Below are 17,670 nucleotides of genomic sequence, written 5' to 3'. Positions count from 1 at the left end.
TATCATGAAGAGTAACTCACTAAAAATACTCCCAAAAATCCTTCATAAAAGTGACAATAACCTCGAAAAATATCACAAAATCCGAAACTAACACAAAAATCACAAATGTCAGCCAACAATGAAAGAGAAATCAAATCCTCTTACCCTAAAATGTGTTGACACGGTTTGATGGAAACGGTTGGTAGTTGCTACTAGTGATTTCTTCCTGTCCTAATGAAGGTGAGAAAAAAGGAAGTACAATATGAGCACTGCTCTTGTTTTGAATATTAAAATTCTCCGGATACATCGCATGCGCACTGAGGTTTTAATGAGATAATAGAGAGTTTCGAAATCTAAGCCAATCAGCTGTGTTTTATAAACATTCTTTTACTTGAAATCTCTATAGATAAACATCTTTTGTGAAAGATGTCTATTATGTTTAAACTACCTATCAATAAGCGATTCTCGTAGGGGGCCACTAGTGGCTGCCTATAGCAGTGCCTATAGTCCAAGAGTAAGGCCTAAAAGCCTGGAGCTGTCTATATGTAGACTAGTACAGTGCATCCTCTAATAACTCGAATGTCTACTGAACTCGAACAAGTTTGCTAGTTTCGTGTATCGGAAGATCTATCAGGTACAATACAAAGACCATGAACATCAAAATAAGACTATAAATTTGATTTGTCACTTACAGTATGTTTTTCGAGGCCAAGCAAGGATGCTAAAATATGAGAAGATAACATGATCAGATCCTCGCACAATAATGTATTTCAAGGCCAGTCTCCACTTTCGCGCGACATGAGCAAAAACTTTTTGATGTTTTTGTAAGTTCATTGGTGGGTTGAAAAATGAAGCAATTCCATTGGTCGAAAGTGACGTAACGGATTAAAAAAGTAGAACTTCCTTCGACTTTTTTTTGTTTGCGCGTAATCTTTTCTTCAGGCAAAAAGGTTAAGAAAAAAACTGCCGCCCATTTCGCGCGAAAGTGAATACCGGCCTTCAGAAAGGTCTACAGTTGACGCTCTCTAATTTGATTTTCGAGGGGAATTGGATTTTCATCGAATAAGGAGACGTATCGAAATGTGGTTTATGAGAAATGGAGCGTATTGAATAATAGAAAATTAAAAGTAGTTTAATTACCGGCAGATTCTTCGATCAATTGAGCAATGGTTTCGTCCGCTTGAAAAGGTCAAGAAAACAATACAAATGTTGTGATGAAAACAATACTAATTTGATTTTTAATTTATAAAACGGAGACCGCCAAAATCATCTTTTGAAATGAGTCAAAATTTCGCTTTTATGAATTTCCACATCTTCGTTGCGAAGATTATTAAAATTGCATAAAGTCTGGTATTTCTCTTCTATCTCAGATTCTGACTTTCTGTATTCTACTAGTTCTTAAAGTAAGTATTCAGTCTTCTTTGTGTCTGTCGCTTTCCTTTGTCAAAAAAAAAGGAATATAAACATTAATTCACTATTGGCCTGAAATAAATTTCAAAATTCATTGCCGCAAAGCTACAATATACGTGAGATTACACTATGTTAAAGAGTACAATAAATAATGCGAAAAATACCAAGCCGGATGAACTTACAACTAGCCTGGATAGTTTCCACCACATCCACAGACAACGTGTCTCGGTTCTTCTCAAGGAAACCTGTTGAGTCGTACTTCACCTACACAAATATTAAATTTACTATAAGCAATTCTTCTGAAAGGGGCATGCCCCCTCCCAATATTTTGCAAAGTAATTGTTTTTTTACTTTAAAAAATCTTATATATACCGTTTAGAGGGGTGAAATAAGGGTGAAAAGTCGAAAATTTTCTTCGTCGCCCAACCATATTGAGCGACATATTTCTTTGGCCCCGTAAATTCGATTCGCACACCGGGGGACATAGGGGAGCATTTTAACATTACAAAGGGTCCTCCAGGGCTTCAGAAGCGTTAATTATTAAAGTTATAGGTACATCGATATACAACCAACTAATTCAAAGTCACTCCTCCAGAGGTGTTCGCATTCTCCAAGGAAACTTAAGATTAATTACAAATCACGCTACACTGCATAGACTTCTCCTAGTTGAAGAAAGCTAAAAACTTATCAACTAATAAGATTTAAAAAAAATGAGTGCGTCAATCTATTAGCGCAAAAGGCAAGTTTTTCGAAAAATTACCTTGGTTCAAACTTTGTTAAATGGTAGTACTACCTACAGATACGAATCTTGAAAGATCAGGGAGAAAGACCAAAGCAAAAGGCACTTAGATCGGTACTTACATCACCGGCGTAATGCTTGATGAGGAAGGATGAACTGGTGTCTCTTGATGTCTTCAAATACGGTGATTCAATATTGTCGTGATATTTCTCTGAAGTATGAAATTAAACAAAGTAATCCAATATAACTTTGCCTTGTACCGTGTGCAACGTCAATTTATAAAAATTAAGTTCATGTAAAGTTCATGTAAAGTTTCTTTTTGGGCCACCCGGTATTAAAAGCTAAATCAAATTTACCAGCTTTCAATCTTTTCAATGTTTAAAAGATTTTAAGGAACTTTAAGTTAGCCGTCTATAATACAGGATAGTTTTCTTACCGACTAAAGTCATGTCAGTAGCCATTGGGAAACGACTTTCTTCGTCAAGTAATGCTAAAATACCAACTGGTTTCTAAAAAAGAGCATTGTTAAAGAATAAATCGAAATATTTTTGTTTCAGCTTCTACGTTAATTCATACATCAAGATACATTCAGAGAAGAAAAATACTAATTCTTTTAACTACTGCAATCCCCCAATTTATATCTGAGACACTTCACATGGTCCCCCTTTCCCCACTGTCAGCGTTGAGTTCTCGGCCATTTCCGGACTCAACACTGACAGTGAGGTCCGGGGGACGGATTTTTATCTTCCAAAAATGTTTAGAAATCTTCTGTCTCAAGATATTTGTTGGGGGATTGTGGCAGTTTTATACCAGATCTTGCGTGACAAGATTTTCAGGCGTTTCTGTTGCCAGAAATCATCTGTATAGTTTCAAAAATTAAACACACGTTGATGTGTCTGCGTAAAATTGATTTGGTACTTTTCTTAGAAAAATATTGGGTACACTCTTCCTTTAATGGCGAGAACAGGCGAGAATAGAGAATTTAACTAGACTTTCTTACCTGCAAACAGAGATCAAGTATAGGTTTATTATTATTGAATTCAAATGGAACTGCTTTGATCCCTTCCGTAGCATATTCTTCAAATTCCCACACAAAGATATATTCATTGAAATAAAATTGTAATTGTTCATTTGCCACGTTGATACAAAGTTGTTCGAATGAATTCGCTTCGAAATTCTCAAATCCAAACATGTCCAAGATACTAATACGCGAGTGAGTTGTCCTAGAAAGAAATGAAAAAGAAACGCGGGAATGATTAAAATCACAGACATCATATATTCTTTTACACACTATATAGTCTACTACCACAGATTTCCCGTGGAAGTGTGTTCAGTTTTGAAGTCGACTAGTCCGCCATGTTAGATTTTCGAACTCGAATAGACGATATCGGCTTAACGAAATTCTCCCCGAATGATTACCCATGATGCATTGCGCAAAAAAATTCAGTGAGTCAATATTGTCCGTGAATTTTTTTGCGCAATGCATCATGGGTAATCATGCGGGGAGAATTCGGAAAGCCGATATCGTCTATTTAAAACATTCGATTAAGGACCAGAATTGTCAGAAAACTCCTTTTACAACAATCAGAGTAGAAAAATATTAATACAGTTGAGTTTTGGAGTTAGGTTTATTAGGCACTGCTAACTGGAGGGACAAAAAAACTTGTCCGAGTAAAGGAGAAATTCGAGCTATAAAGGTTCGAGTTATGGAGACACCACTGTAGATAACTTACTGTGTTTTGTCTTCAGCACGAAGCAAAGAATTGATTCTTTTGACAATCCATGTGAACAAGCGATTGTAAAGCACCTATAAGAAAGTAATATCGTATACTTGACAAGTTTTCAGACAAGTGAAACAGTATCATTTTTGAAGCAATTATGTACCGTGGAGTTTACCAATAAAGTTTTTATACGAAAGGGTTGGGCTTGAGTTTATTAGATTTAAATGACATCAAATCATATTCCGACCCGTTCAACGTCATTGTAACCTGGTAAACTAAACTAAAACCCAATTCCCTTGTCAAACGTTATGATATTAATAAGGAACGTCTTAATGAGCCTCCTTGGTATGTCAAAGAAGCATTAGATCTGCGTTATGATTGATAAATGAGAGTAGTACTTACTTTGGCTGTAGCATCACGACAATCCAAAGCTTGATCCACTGTGTTGTTGCGCTTGATAATTTCACCTGGGAATAAAAAAATATAAAACAAGAAAATTAAAGTCTATTCACGATAAGTGTGCACTCTTTTTTCATTTACCTATAACTTTTGAAGGAATTCTTCAATCTTTATAAATTTGGTATCGTTGGAGAGATATTTGTGAGTGGAACAATTTGAAATAAAAAAATCTTTAAACAAATTCTAAAAATGAAGATGAAAATTAAGAAGAAAAAAATGAAGATCTTGTAGAAGGGTGCTATAACTATCATTTTCACTGGATGAATCCTTGATTATCGAACATCATCACTGGGAAAAAATTTCTCAAAAATAATCATTCAGTCACAAGATATCAAGCAAAGTTAGATGCTGTTTGACGTCTAAAAACGCTGTTTTCTGCTGTTTTTTGCTGTTTTTTGGGGTCAATCACTTATTAACTTTGTATCATAACTTTATATTGAATAAATATTTTAGTGAAATTTCTTCACATTGATGATCTCCTAAGATCAAAGAATCTCTCCAGTGAAAATGAAAGTTATAGCACTTCTCTACAAGATCTTCATTTTTTTCTTCTTCATTTTCATCTTCGTTTTTAGAATTCTTTTGAAGACTTTTTTATTTCAAATTGTTCCACTCACAAATATCTCTCCAACGATACCAAATTTATAAAGATTGAAGAATTCCTTCAAAAGTTATAGGTAAAAGAAAAAAGAGTGCACACTTATCGTGAACAGACTTTAAGCTATGTTGACAATGTTAACAAGAAAGAAAAGTCATTGAAGAAAAGTCATTTAAAAAAAGTCATTTCATTTCTGTCAGTCGAGACACTTGGTAGGAAAATTAATTTGTGGCAAAACGCAAAATATTTCTTTAAACTCAACCGGGGATAGAAGAAACAAGGGTGTATGTTGATGTTGTATGTGGTGTATATGGTGTATATATGTCGCAAGCTCGGTCTTCACATGACCTCGGGCAATATTTCTCGGTACAGCCCTCACTAACCGGTCATTATTGCATTGGGTGTAACAATAAAAAAGTAAAAAAACTTACCTGCAGTAACACTACTATTGATGGTTAGAGCCTCTTCAAGCTTGTTTTTATTCACACAAAGTAATGCTGATACTGAAAGAAAAAGAGAATTGAATAAAAAATCTCGGTTCTCGATATCAATCAATCAAATAATCAACCAATATCACTGCTTAACGCTACGACCATCGATCTGTTTAAGAAAAAATGTATACATGTATTGACGAACTATTATTGGACTATAAATCACATACTAGAATGAAGATCTAGATTTCAATCAATCAATCAATCAATCAATCAATCAATCAATCAATCAATCAATCAATCAATCAATCAATCAATCAATCAATCAATCAATCAATCAATCAATCAAAATCAATCATCAATCAATCAATCAATCAATCAATCAATCAATCAATCAATCAATCAATCAATCAATCAATCAATCAATCAATCAATCAATCAATCAATCAATCAATCAATCAATCAATCAATCAATCAATCAATCAATCAATCAATCAATCAATCAATCAATTAATACCCGTTAATACCCCAAAACATACCCGTTTCCAAGATGTTTTTGTTTGTGACCTTGGATTTTTCTCCTTGATGTGAAAATCGTGAATCGACACTGAATTCGATATCTCCCAAATGAATAATGGCTGCCAAAACACAATAGAAGCTTTGTATCTCCTAGAAACGACAGTGAAGAAGTGGCCAATTAAAATAAGCGATATAAAAGACAGCAAGTGCAGAATTCACAAACGGAGAATCAGGTACGACCAAAAAATTCCTAAAATTTTGACGAAATCAATGAAAATACATCCTACCATACATTTGGAAAATTTAGCCCTCAGAATATCTATGCTTTTATGAGCCGCTATAATGCTCCCAAGAATTGGGGCTTCTTTTCATAAACTCTTTGAGTGATCTATATCTTCCTTAAATAAACGATGAAGCCTTCTTAACCGAAGACCCAATTTTCGACAAAGAACCCGAAAGAGTTGAAATTGACAAGCTTAATAGATTTTTGACCAAAATCTCTCAGTCTATTTTTAAAACCACACCTCAAACACATAACATATAACTTACTTTTTTAGTGAATCCGATATTTTCTAGACAAGCTTGTACTTCGGTAAACTTAACTTGCATTTCTGATGTGCATGCAATCTCAGATAATAACCATTCGTCGGTGTTAAGATACCTGATGAAAAGAAAGAAAGGATATCATTAATTTGTAGTTATACAGCCACCTCTTCCCAGCTGGCACACAACGTTCTTTTAACGTTTATCTAACGTTCTTAACGTCCATATAATGTTAGATGAACGTTAAAACAACGTTGTGTGCCAGCTGGGTTGCTTATTTGAACTTATTTTATCGAATCTTTCTATAATTGTCTATAATTGTCGCCGAGACAAAGCTAGACTCTTCTTTCACCGAACCTCAGTTTTTTGTCAAGAATTTCAAAAAACCAATACGACTTGACTTTTCCAAAAAGAGTGGAGGTCTTTTGCTTTATGCCAAAAAAGATCTGCCACTTCGACAGCTAAACGATAACCTACTCTCGCAGGGAATCGAATGCTTGACGCTTGAACTAAATTTGAGAAAATCAAAATGGCTTATTCTTTCGATTTATCGAAATCCAAGCCTTCAAAAACTTAAGCCTTTTCTTGAGGAGTTGACTAAAGTTCTCGATCACTACGGTGCCTCGTATGAAAACATTTTAATCTTTGGCGATTTTAACGAGGAGATATCAGATAAAAATATGTTAAAATTTTTAGATTCTTTTTCCTTAAAATCTCTAATAAAAAACCCGACATGCTTTAAATCAGAGAACGGTAGATGCATTGATTTGATCCTTACAAATCGGCCCCTTTGCTTCAAAAAATGTGGTTCCTTCGATACAGATCTCAGTGATTACCATCATTTGATATATAGCATGTTCAAAGCTAGTTTTAAAAAGGCCCCGCCTAAAGTTATAGAATATAGATCTTTTAAAAATTTTGATGAAAAGTGTTTCCGGTCGGATCTTTGTCGAAACTTTGATTGCGACTTCTCAGATTTCGAAACTTTTAGCAACACCTTTGAAAATATTCTTGATACCCATGCACCAATGAAAAAGCGAACCATCCGGGGAAATCAAAAACCCCATATTACAAAAGCTGTTCGAAAGGCAATTATGGTTCGCACCTTCTACAAAAACAAAGCAAAAGCGACCGGAAACACGCATTATAAAACTTTATATCGCAAACAAAGAAATCTTGTTGTAAATTTAAATAGGAAAGCAAAAAGAAAGTACTTTCATGATCTAGGGACATCGCAAAGCTTTTGGAAATCAGCGAAGCCCTATTTTTCTGAAAAGATCCAAAATCATGAAAAAATCTTTTTGCTTGAAAATTCAAAACTGATAGACGATGAAGCCACCATCGCTAAAATTTTTAACAACTTTTTTGTAAATATCGCGTCAAATCTTGGTCTAAAAACTTCAGATTCCAATCTTCCCACAGACCTTGAGATTGATTCGCTGTCGAACCATCCAAGTATTATACGCATCACTGAATCCATGTCTAAAAACAAATCTTTTTCCTTCAGTGATGTAAAGCCTGAAGACACACATCGTGTCATACTCAAGCTAAATCAAGATAAATCTGTCAGCGGTCCTTTCTCAGTGAAATTAATAAAAATGGTTTCTGATATACTGTCAGAACCATTATCAAAACTCATAAACCTTGCTTTCAATTCATGCAAATTCCCCCAGAGTCTTAAGAAGGCAAGGGTTACTCCTGTTTATAAAAAGGAAGATAAGTTTCTGAAGAAAAATTATCGACCAATTAGTATTTTACCAGCTTTTTCTAAAATTTATGAGAGAATAATTCATAACCAACTCTCTTCCTACTTCGATGACATTTTCGATTCAAGACTCTGCGGGTTTAGAGCTAAACACAGCACTCAGCATGCATTAATACAAATGATTGGTCAATGGCATCAAAGTCTTGATGGGTCCGGAAAGGTGGGGGCAGTTTTGATGGACCTGTCGAAGGCTTTCGATTGCATTGATCACAAACTTCTGGTTGCAAAGCTCAAAGCCTACGCGATTGATACAAAGAGTCTTGAACTATTGAAAAGTTATCTAAGTAATCGCTATCAGAGAACAAAAATCGGCTCAGAATACAGCGAATGGCAAGAGATCACTCTAGGTGTTCCACAAGGTTCGATTCTCGGGCCTCTTTTATTTAATATTTTCATAAATGATTTATTTCTTTTTATTGTGAAAGCTAGCATTTGCAATTTTGCCGATGATAATACCTTACACTCGTGTGCTGAAACTCTTGCAGAAGTCATCTCGAATCTAGAGTTTGACCTGGAAATAATCTTAGACTGGTTTTTAAACAACTACCTTGCTGCAAATCCTGGTAAATTTCAAATGCTAGTTTTAGGAAATCAGAATATTCCTATAGAAATCACTGTCAGAAAATGTAACTATAAAATCTACGAATTCTGTTGAGCTTCTCGGTATTACCATTGATAACAATCTCACTTTCGAATTACATATCAATGATCTTTGCTCTAAAGCTAGGTCGAGAGTCTGGAGTCTGAACAGAATTCGCAATTATCTAAATTTTGATCAACGAAAGTTGATATTTAACGCTTACATCATGTCAACATTTAACTATGCACCAATAATTTGGATGTTTTGTAATAAAACTACATATGAAGAAATCACCAAAGTCCATAAACGGGCATTGAGAACATTACTTTGTGATTTCATAAATGACTATGAGGTTTTATTGCAAAACGCCAAATGTAAAACGGTTCATGAAATTCAGCTTTGCTTTCTACTTTGTGAGGTTTACAAATCCGAAAATAAATTAAATCCAAAGTTCATGCAACAAATCTATATAACGAAGGAAATAAAATTTAACTTCCGAAACAAAGTTTTGATGACAATACCTAAGGCTAAGTCTCAACGTTTTGGAACTCAATCCTTTTTATTCCGAGGAAGCCTGATCTGGAATCAAATTCCAGAAAAAATTAAGCTCAAACCATCAATCGATTCTTTCAAATCCTCGCTGAAAGAAATAAACCTTACAAATGTTTGTCTTTGTAAAATATGTATATAAAAATTTTTCATCTTATATATTCTTTATTATAGTATTGCGTATTCTCTACAGTTGGTATTAATTAGTATTTTATTATAACTATGTCAGACCAACATTAAATAAATCGGAAAAAAAAAAAAAAAAAAAAAAAAAAAAAATAATTCGAACTTATTCTCAGTTCCCGTCCGGGAGAAATCCTCTAAAAACATCCTCTTTATATCATTTGAAACAAGTAAGATTCCCCGTTCGAGTTCGAATTAGCAAAAGCCAAGTAAAATGAAATACTTTCTGAGTGTAAGAATTCAGTAAATTCAACTTTATACCCTCTGAATCTCGAGCATGTTAATGAGACAGATGGTTTAAGATATTTGGGACGTGGATTCGTTCCATGGTCATGAGCAAAACCTCTAAATTTTTTGGCCTATCTATTTTCTAAATAGTGTGGTCGTTTTACAAAAATACAGGCTGTTTGTAGGAATAAAATAAGATCTAGCTGAAACTTTCTCCAGACCTTCTCTATAGGATGCTTATACCTCAGGAAAAATTCCCCTAAAATCCCACTGGTGGAACATCCCTTTTTTGGGACATTTCTATTTTCCCCAGGCAAAATCCTAAGGGCGAAATTTTTTGAAAATTTCAAACTTATTTCCAGACAATATCAGGTATACCTTTCGAAAGCTCTCGAAAAACTATATAGAAGACTTTTAAACGGTTATAGCCGATTTCCTTATACCTAACTCGAGATATTTCATGCGCAAGTTCCACTTTTCGCCACAATAGCATCTTCTGCGTGAATTATCTTGAGTTAGGTAATGAAATCGGCTATACCCGTTTAAAAGTCATCTATATAGTTTTTCGAAAGCTTTCGAATGGTATACTTGATAATGTCTGAAAATGAGTTTGAAATTTTCAAAAAATTTCGTCCTTAGGGTTTTGCCTGGGGAAAAAAGAAATGTCCCAAAAAAGGGATGTTCCACAAGTGGGATTTTAGGGGAATTTTTCCTGAGGCATAACCATCCTATAGAGAAGGTCTGGAGAAAGTTTCAGCTAGATCTTATTGTTTTCCCGTAAATTATGCTAAACGACCCCACTAAAAGTCGAGTTATTCAAGATTTAATTTTTTCTACTTTTAGTAAGAAAACCAAATTTGAACAATGGTCCTAAGGTGATAGTAAATAATCGATGCTAAACATTTGAAATCACCTATCAATGGCTAAAAAACAAATGCTAAAACATAGCTCGCAGTTCATCACGTCTAGAAAGATGATATTAATAAAGCATTTCAATACCTATGGCTGCCACTGGTAGTCAACTCAAAGTCTTTCAACTTATTATGAAAGTCCAATCCAGCGATCAAATAATACATGATATGAAAATTCCGCTCATTGGTTGGCTGAGATACAACACGTGACTTCTCTAAAAGGTATTCAGAGACCTGAGCACCAACGAAACCTCCCGATGAGGTGAAATGAAGTTCAAGGAATTTTCCAAATCGGGATGAGTTCTGATTGATGGTTGTTTGGGCGTTGCCGAAAGCCTCCATTAACGTGTTGATCTGGAGTTAGGAAAAAGATTTTAAGTTGGTAGTTCCCTGTCGTAAGAAACACTACACCACCCAGGATTTGCCTTAGAGACTTTCAAGCTTTTTCCTACGACCACTTTTCTCGGGTTTCAATGCAAAGGAAAATATCATAGAAAAGCGTTCTAGATTTTCTAGCCTCTCGAAAAAGCTTTTTGGTGTGTATTTTTTCAACACAATCCAACATTAGGGTTAAACAAGGCTCAGGGAAAGAATCTTGATTGGTTTTTATTGCTTGTTTTCAGACATGGCATTAAACGATATTAAACAAAAAGTGAAGAAAACAAGTTTATAAGCCAGTTTTTCAGACCATTCATTTAAGATATTCGAGATCGTAATCACAAATTTAAATTTTTCATTTATATTACCTGTAAAATCTTTTTGACGAGTTTGGGATTTGATTTTCCCATCTGTCCGTATTGTTTAAGAAGGAGATTAGCAGTTATTGTTTTGCCTGAACCGCTCTCTCCACTGATCACACAACACTATGAGGACAAAATACAACGAATTAAAAAAATTGTGGGATTTTTTCAACTCGTTGTAACTCAAGACAGCGTTTAATGTACATCATGGACATCAAGTTGTTGCTTGCTACTTTTCATGGTTTTGGGTATTTTCCGAGTAATTAAAATCACGAAAAGTCTGTAAAATCCCCTTGGGAAAATAATTTTGAGAAAAAGTGGGTGTCAGCCGCAAAAATAAGTTCGGCAATCAATCGCCTACTAAAATTACTGATTTTTGAGTATTCTAGCAAGCTAGACGACTAATTCAGACAGCAGAAATAAAGCAAAAAGTAATGGAGGGAACAATTTTAGTTTATACAAACTAAATCCCGTAACAATAATCGTATTATCATAATAACGCCTATACTACTGTATTACACGCATTATAAACGACTCCAGTCTAATTTTAGAGGAAGATTCGCATCCCTTGTAACAAAACAAATCAGACGAGTGCTGATAGCCAAGCAAATTACTAACCTGATCAATCTGTTTGTGTTGCATAGCGTGGTAAGCGTTTGAAGCGATCATATAAATATGGGGCGGTAGGTTATCTTTACGAGAGTTTTGATACAACATTGATGCACCGGGACCATAGATATCCATCTCAGTGAACGGGTTGCAAGCAATCAGGATTTCACCAACGTATGTGTAGATTTGATCTGCATTGTATCTTTCAGTTATATATTCAAGCATGATTTCCTGAAAAATATTAACATTGAAATTAATTATAATGACCCTACAAGCTTACCTTTTAATAAACGCAAAAAAACGCGAATTACGTAAAAACTGTGGGTTTTCAAGCTTGGTAACATTCAAATTCCGAATCGGTACCCCTGAATGGACTAAATCAACCTGTCAAAGGTTGTTCACTGACATGAAACATCTTGAGGCGACTCGCCATGGCCTATAATTAATACTGACTTGAATTTTCAGATTTTCAAGAAATAACTTTTTCTTCTGTCAGGACCACTTCTCCATGGAAAAGCTTTAAACATACCTCATTCAGTCTCGGTAACTTTGCCAGATCATCAACTTCCATAACTTTCGCATTCTTCTGTGCATTTCGTTTCCTAAAAATAAGCAGGTTACAATGTAGTCCAATTTATGATAGCACTACTGCAATAACTTAATGAAATTGAAAAACTTTTATTGTCTTTCTCTACCTATGTCACTCCCAGCCAATCAACTATCGGTAAAAGTGAAATTATAATACGCAAAATGAATAATCAAGCCGAGAGTATGATTTTAAAACCTAGGAAATTTTCAATTAGGAACCTTCTTACCACCAAGTGCTCAAATCAAAAATCTCTTAGCATAAGACTCAAAGTTTAAGGGACATAATTATCATTATAATTTCAACTTCTAAAAAAATGACATACTTAGCTTCCAGCGTGCCAGAAGTCTTGTCAATTTTCTCAGTGATTTTCAAGTTAATGTGAATCAGAGCCATAAGTAGTTTTCGATTCTTAAAAAGAAAAGTAACCAATCATTTTCCTCAACAACGCTTCGGTAGATGAAGTCGTAAGTAATATGGGTGTTATATGTTAATTGCGAAAACTGTTACTGGAAAGATGTCAGTTTGTTCCTTTAATATTTATTTGCTTATTTTCTACTATGGGGCCATTCCGATAGAAATTGTCAACCACGATTGGAGTCTATGACCGATTGAACCGCCTGGGTACTATCAGAGGTCCCTAACATTGAGTTTCAAGCCCGAAGGGCTAGAGGCAAGACTCTTGGATGGGAAATGGAACCACTTATTTCCCATCCAGAACGCCTTCGCGTGGTCTTTACACAAACGCCGGAATGAAACTAAAATCTATCGCTAGATTAAACAAATTGTAGTCCTCCAAAACAAAGCAACCGGTATGTAAAATCCGTCATCATGATTACGGCGCGCTCTACGCGCCTTTTTGATAATAGGCTTCACTTTCTCTTGGCTGAGAAGGGTTAAAGTTTCGCCTCTAGCCCTTGGTTCCTACTAGCGGTATCCAGTCTCAAAAATGAGTGAGCGTGGTGTAACGTACCCCTTTTCTGGAATGGCCGTAAGTCTGAATTAGTCGTCTAGCATGTAAGATTAACAGTTTGGGTAACTTAAACTAAATAAACAAGGAGGGAAAAGCCTCGATAGAAAAGAGCACTTTTCGTCAATAATAAAATTGGACGGAGGATCGAAACAAGGGTACCATTATAGCTAAAAATTTCGGCCAAGGCCGTTTTCAGGGTATTTTGTCAATAATAAAAGGTGATGAATAGAAATGCAAAATATCTTGCAAAATAAGCGAGAAGGACAATAAATATAAATTTTCAATACTAACCGTCTCGTTTGTTGATTTGCAATCCTCGAGAAATTCATGTTGAAGCACTTCATCAACTTTAGGGCGATACTCAAAATCCTTAATCAAAGCCCTAGACGAAAAGATGGCACAATATCATTATGTCCACTGATCTCAAACTGCTTAAAAACGTTTCCAATTTTATGTATTAAGGACGGGGCAAAAGTTACAAAAAATCTTAAATTTCAAGTTAGCATAAAAACTTGTACCTTGAGAGTTAGACAATGGTTTTGGTACCATTGAAAATATATTTTTATACTCTTTCAGAAAGCATTCGGTTTATGCCCCTTTCAAATCAAGTGGTCAAGAGTTATAATAGCCTTAAGTCTGGGACTCGGTTATATTGGCAAATTCAAACCGTATATACACGCCTTTCGGGTTTGAAGGGTTAAGCTTCAATCTAACACAGAACAATTTGATTTTTGTGACACTCCCTTTATCTAACAAACCCCATTAAGAGAGTTTCAATAACCCTTTACTTGTATAGGGCTTAGCGAAACCATATATTTGACCCTAGATGTAAGAATTTTAGAAAATATGCTGTAAAATATTTCTTACTGAGCGAGGAAGTCCATGAAGACTGGAGACCAATCTTCCGGTTTTTTGACAGTCGGTGGTGGATTCCTGGTGAACAGAAGAAGGTAAACAAAATATTATTCTATGTACCAATTCATAGAAACCTCTTGAGCAAAATAATATTCATAGAGATTCTCGTACATTGGGCTATTTTAGGAAAAATTTGTACTCCGTATGTTGAGGAGGTCTTTTTTTTAAAAGGTGACCCCCTGGATTTTTTTCCAATTTTTCAGAACCCCCTTGGATTATTTTCTCCCATTCTTTTGGACCACCCTGGATATTCGACCTCGTTATACTGACCACCCTGGATTTTCTCATTTAAAAAACAAGACCACCCTGGATTTTTTATTTTCCAGACCACCCTGGACGTCACACCTCCTCAACATAGGGGGTACAGGGGGAAAAGCCCATTATCTATTATCTTACTCCACTTTTTCTGTTCCTTTTATACGGTTAACCTTCCAGTTATGAGGAATGCAAATTAGTTACTAAGATTGAGCTGATAATGGTTCGTTTACTGACGAGGCCAGAAAGCCTGTTCGAGTTAATGATAATTCGTGTTGCAGAGGTTCATGTTGCAGAGGTTCGTGTTAAGGCCGGTCTCCACTTGCGCGCGCTGCGATCGCACCTTTTGGCTTCAATCCTTTTTGCTTGGAAAAAAGATTACGTCATAAAAATGTAGCGCGCGCTCGAAAAAAAAGTTTAAAGGCCGGTCTCCACTTGCGCGCGCTTCGATCGCGCTTTTTCGAGCAAAGCTATTGGTCAAAAGAAAAATGAAGCAACTCCATTGGCGCGAACTGACGTAACGGTTGAAAAAAGTTGAAATGTGTTCAACTTTTTTTTTTCAAGCGCGCGCTACATTTTTATGACGTAATCTTTTTTCCAAGCAAAAAGGATTGAAGCCCAAAAGCGCGATCGTAGCGCGCGCAAGTGGAAACCGGTGTAGCGGATTATTTTAACTCCCTGTAAATGCTGACCCCTCCAGTTAAAATAAACTAGGAAATAATGACTCCCCTAGAGTAGGAATTTCCTAGGAAATATTGACTCCCTTAGTAAATAATGACTCCCCGTAAAAAAGCCGAGGGAGTCAAGATAAACTAGCTTATCATGACCCCCCCCCCAAAGAACTGAAGTCATTGCAGTGCTGTTCGATCGAATTTTTCGAATTTAGGCTTTTCAAGGTCAAGAAATTGGGTTTCGCTGTTTTTACAACCCTTAGGGGGACTGAAATTAAATTTGGTGATTTTTACGACCCTTAGCGGGATTTTGAAGGTCTAAAAAAGGCACCCTTAAGGGCGGCACATACCCGTACCCTTCACTTGCCTAAGTACCCCCCCCGGGCGTTGACCGAACTGTAGTTGGCTGTTTGCAAAAATCTGTGGCAGGGTGTCTTCTCAATACATATAATAATAATAACATATGTTTTAAGTGGCATGCTCCGAAAAATTCAAAAGCTTTAGGCGGCTGGAGAATTGTTTCCACGAAGGGCCACTGTGATATAACATCAAATGAAAGTACATGAGGACTATTTGACGTGCGTTGTCAATTCAAACTGAGTCCAAAAGTACAACAAACCCCACCTCATTAGATAAATCTAGGTAAGCAGGCAAAAGTTTCCTAATGAAGAAAATTGGCACCCTCCAGGCAAGAAAAATGATAACCACCACACCTGCACAACAGAGTTTTTATCTCAGATACATTTTGAAACAGAAATCACCTAGTAATGGGATCATTTATTGATTCTAGTGGAGATGAAGTTCTCAAAAGCAAAAGCAGAAAAAGCTTGTTAAAAGCATTCTAAGTCAAAAAAAGGCGAATTTCCAGGACTCCACCTTAAGGTAGATAATAGAGGGGAGTCATTTTAAACCAAAGGGGGTCAAGATTTCCTAGGAAATAGCAACTCTAGGGAGTCTTCATTTACTAGTTTATTTTGAGGTGGGGAGTCACTATTTACTAGTTTATTATGACTGGGGAGTCATTATTTAGGGGAGTCAAATTTTTGTGTGACACCGGCCTTAACACATTTCAACTTTTTCAACCGTTACGTCAGATCGCGCCAATGGAGTTGCTTCATTTTTCTTTTGACCAATATCGTGGAAGCTTTGTTCGAAAAAGTGCGATTGAAGCGCGCGCAAGTGGAGACCGGCCTTTATAGACTCAGTGGTCAAATGTTTAGTCTCATACAGAAATTGACTTTAAACACCAAAATAGGTAAGTTTCTTCAAATGTTGAAGAATTTTATTCAGTTTGGAGACGGTATAGCCTCTTTTGTACTTCCAATCCCCCAACAAAAATCTTGAGACAGAAGAATTCTAAAAATTTTTTGCAAGATAAAAATCCGTCCCCCGGACCCCACTATCAGTGTTGAGTCCAGAAATGGCCGAGAACTCAACACTGACAGTGGGGGAAAGGGGGACCATGTAAAGTGTCTCAGATATAAATTGGGGGATTGAAACCCGTCTGAGATGGAGGGACTTTGTACATTGATAGAGATTATTCATTATACCTTGGTATTTTGAATAAGGCTTTCATAGGGTGTTCATCAGCGTAAGGAGGGTCACCATCTGCCAATTCGATAGCTGTGATACCCATACTCCAAACATCACATTTGATGTTATAATTGTAATCTAACTGTTGTTCGCATGCTATCACCTCTGGTGCCATCCAGAATGGTGAACCGACAGATGTATTACGTCGTTCCATCGTGTTATGGAGTTCAGATGATACGCCTAAGAACAAAGAATAATATTAATGATAAATCTAGTAGGAATTACAATAATTCTCACTACAAAAAGGGAGCTGTTTTTGACGCCCTTCATCCAAAAAATACGAGGAAACTATTTCTATCTACCGGGTGACCCACGAAAAAGTATAAGAGTTTGAAGGGTAACTGTGTCCGAAAAAAAATTAATTTTAACTAAATGCTTTTTTCATGGTAAAGAGGAAAGGCAAACTTAAATTTTGATGTATCATTTTTTAATTTTGAAAAAGTAGTCATCGAGATATAGAGATATAAAGTCAAAAGTCATTATAAAAAACGGTCAAAAAACGCCATAAAAGACAGTATCAAATTTGTATCAGAACAAACATCTTTCCTTTGATCATTTGCTATTTCTTTGTCTTAAAAGTTTCGTTAAGAAAAAAATAAGTAATATCGAATGTTGGACAATTCCCAAATCGTTCTTTTAGGAATAAATAAAGAGTACCAAAAGTAGCAAAAAGAATTTTCAAAATGCCTTGTTTGATGTTAATTTGTAAGAGC

General features: G+C 35.7%; 1 protein-coding gene across 1 annotated transcript in view; it reads right to left on the bottom strand.

Moving 5' to 3' along the window:
* Nucleotides 1-17,670, bottom strand: part of LOC136816678 (myosin-IIIb-like) — a 39,951-nt gene that overhangs the window by 18,232 nt on the left and 4,049 nt on the right. Inside the window, exons 6-25 of the mRNA XM_067073003.1 lie at nucleotides 16,915-17,137; nucleotides 14,391-14,456; nucleotides 13,815-13,905; nucleotides 12,876-12,961; nucleotides 12,494-12,566; nucleotides 11,974-12,195; nucleotides 11,362-11,478; nucleotides 10,704-10,969; nucleotides 6,406-6,517; nucleotides 5,877-6,006; nucleotides 5,338-5,409; nucleotides 4,252-4,316; nucleotides 3,862-3,935; nucleotides 3,129-3,351; nucleotides 2,565-2,637; nucleotides 2,251-2,339; nucleotides 1,572-1,653; nucleotides 1,120-1,158; nucleotides 672-700; nucleotides 145-210 (exon numbers count right to left, since the gene is read on the bottom strand). Coding sequence (XP_066929104.1) covers nucleotides 145-210; nucleotides 672-700; nucleotides 1,120-1,158; nucleotides 1,572-1,653; nucleotides 2,251-2,339; nucleotides 2,565-2,637; nucleotides 3,129-3,351; nucleotides 3,862-3,935; nucleotides 4,252-4,316; nucleotides 5,338-5,409; nucleotides 5,877-6,006; nucleotides 6,406-6,517; nucleotides 10,704-10,969; nucleotides 11,362-11,478; nucleotides 11,974-12,195; nucleotides 12,494-12,566; nucleotides 12,876-12,961; nucleotides 13,815-13,905; nucleotides 14,391-14,456; nucleotides 16,915-17,137 — 2,198 coding nt within the window. The remainder of the gene's footprint in view (nucleotides 1-144; nucleotides 211-671; nucleotides 701-1,119; nucleotides 1,159-1,571; nucleotides 1,654-2,250; nucleotides 2,340-2,564; nucleotides 2,638-3,128; nucleotides 3,352-3,861; nucleotides 3,936-4,251; nucleotides 4,317-5,337; nucleotides 5,410-5,876; nucleotides 6,007-6,405; nucleotides 6,518-10,703; nucleotides 10,970-11,361; nucleotides 11,479-11,973; nucleotides 12,196-12,493; nucleotides 12,567-12,875; nucleotides 12,962-13,814; nucleotides 13,906-14,390; nucleotides 14,457-16,914; nucleotides 17,138-17,670) is intronic.

The sequence above is a fragment of the Clytia hemisphaerica genome, unplaced genomic scaffold, assembly GCF_902728285.1.
Source record: "Clytia hemisphaerica strain Z4C2 unplaced genomic scaffold, Clytia hemisphaerica genome assembly, whole genome shotgun sequence".
Taxonomy (NCBI): domain Eukaryota; kingdom Metazoa; phylum Cnidaria; class Hydrozoa; order Leptothecata; family Clytiidae; genus Clytia; species Clytia hemisphaerica.
Note: the sequence above shows the minus strand (reverse complement) of the source record. Positions and strands in the feature narration are given on the sequence as shown.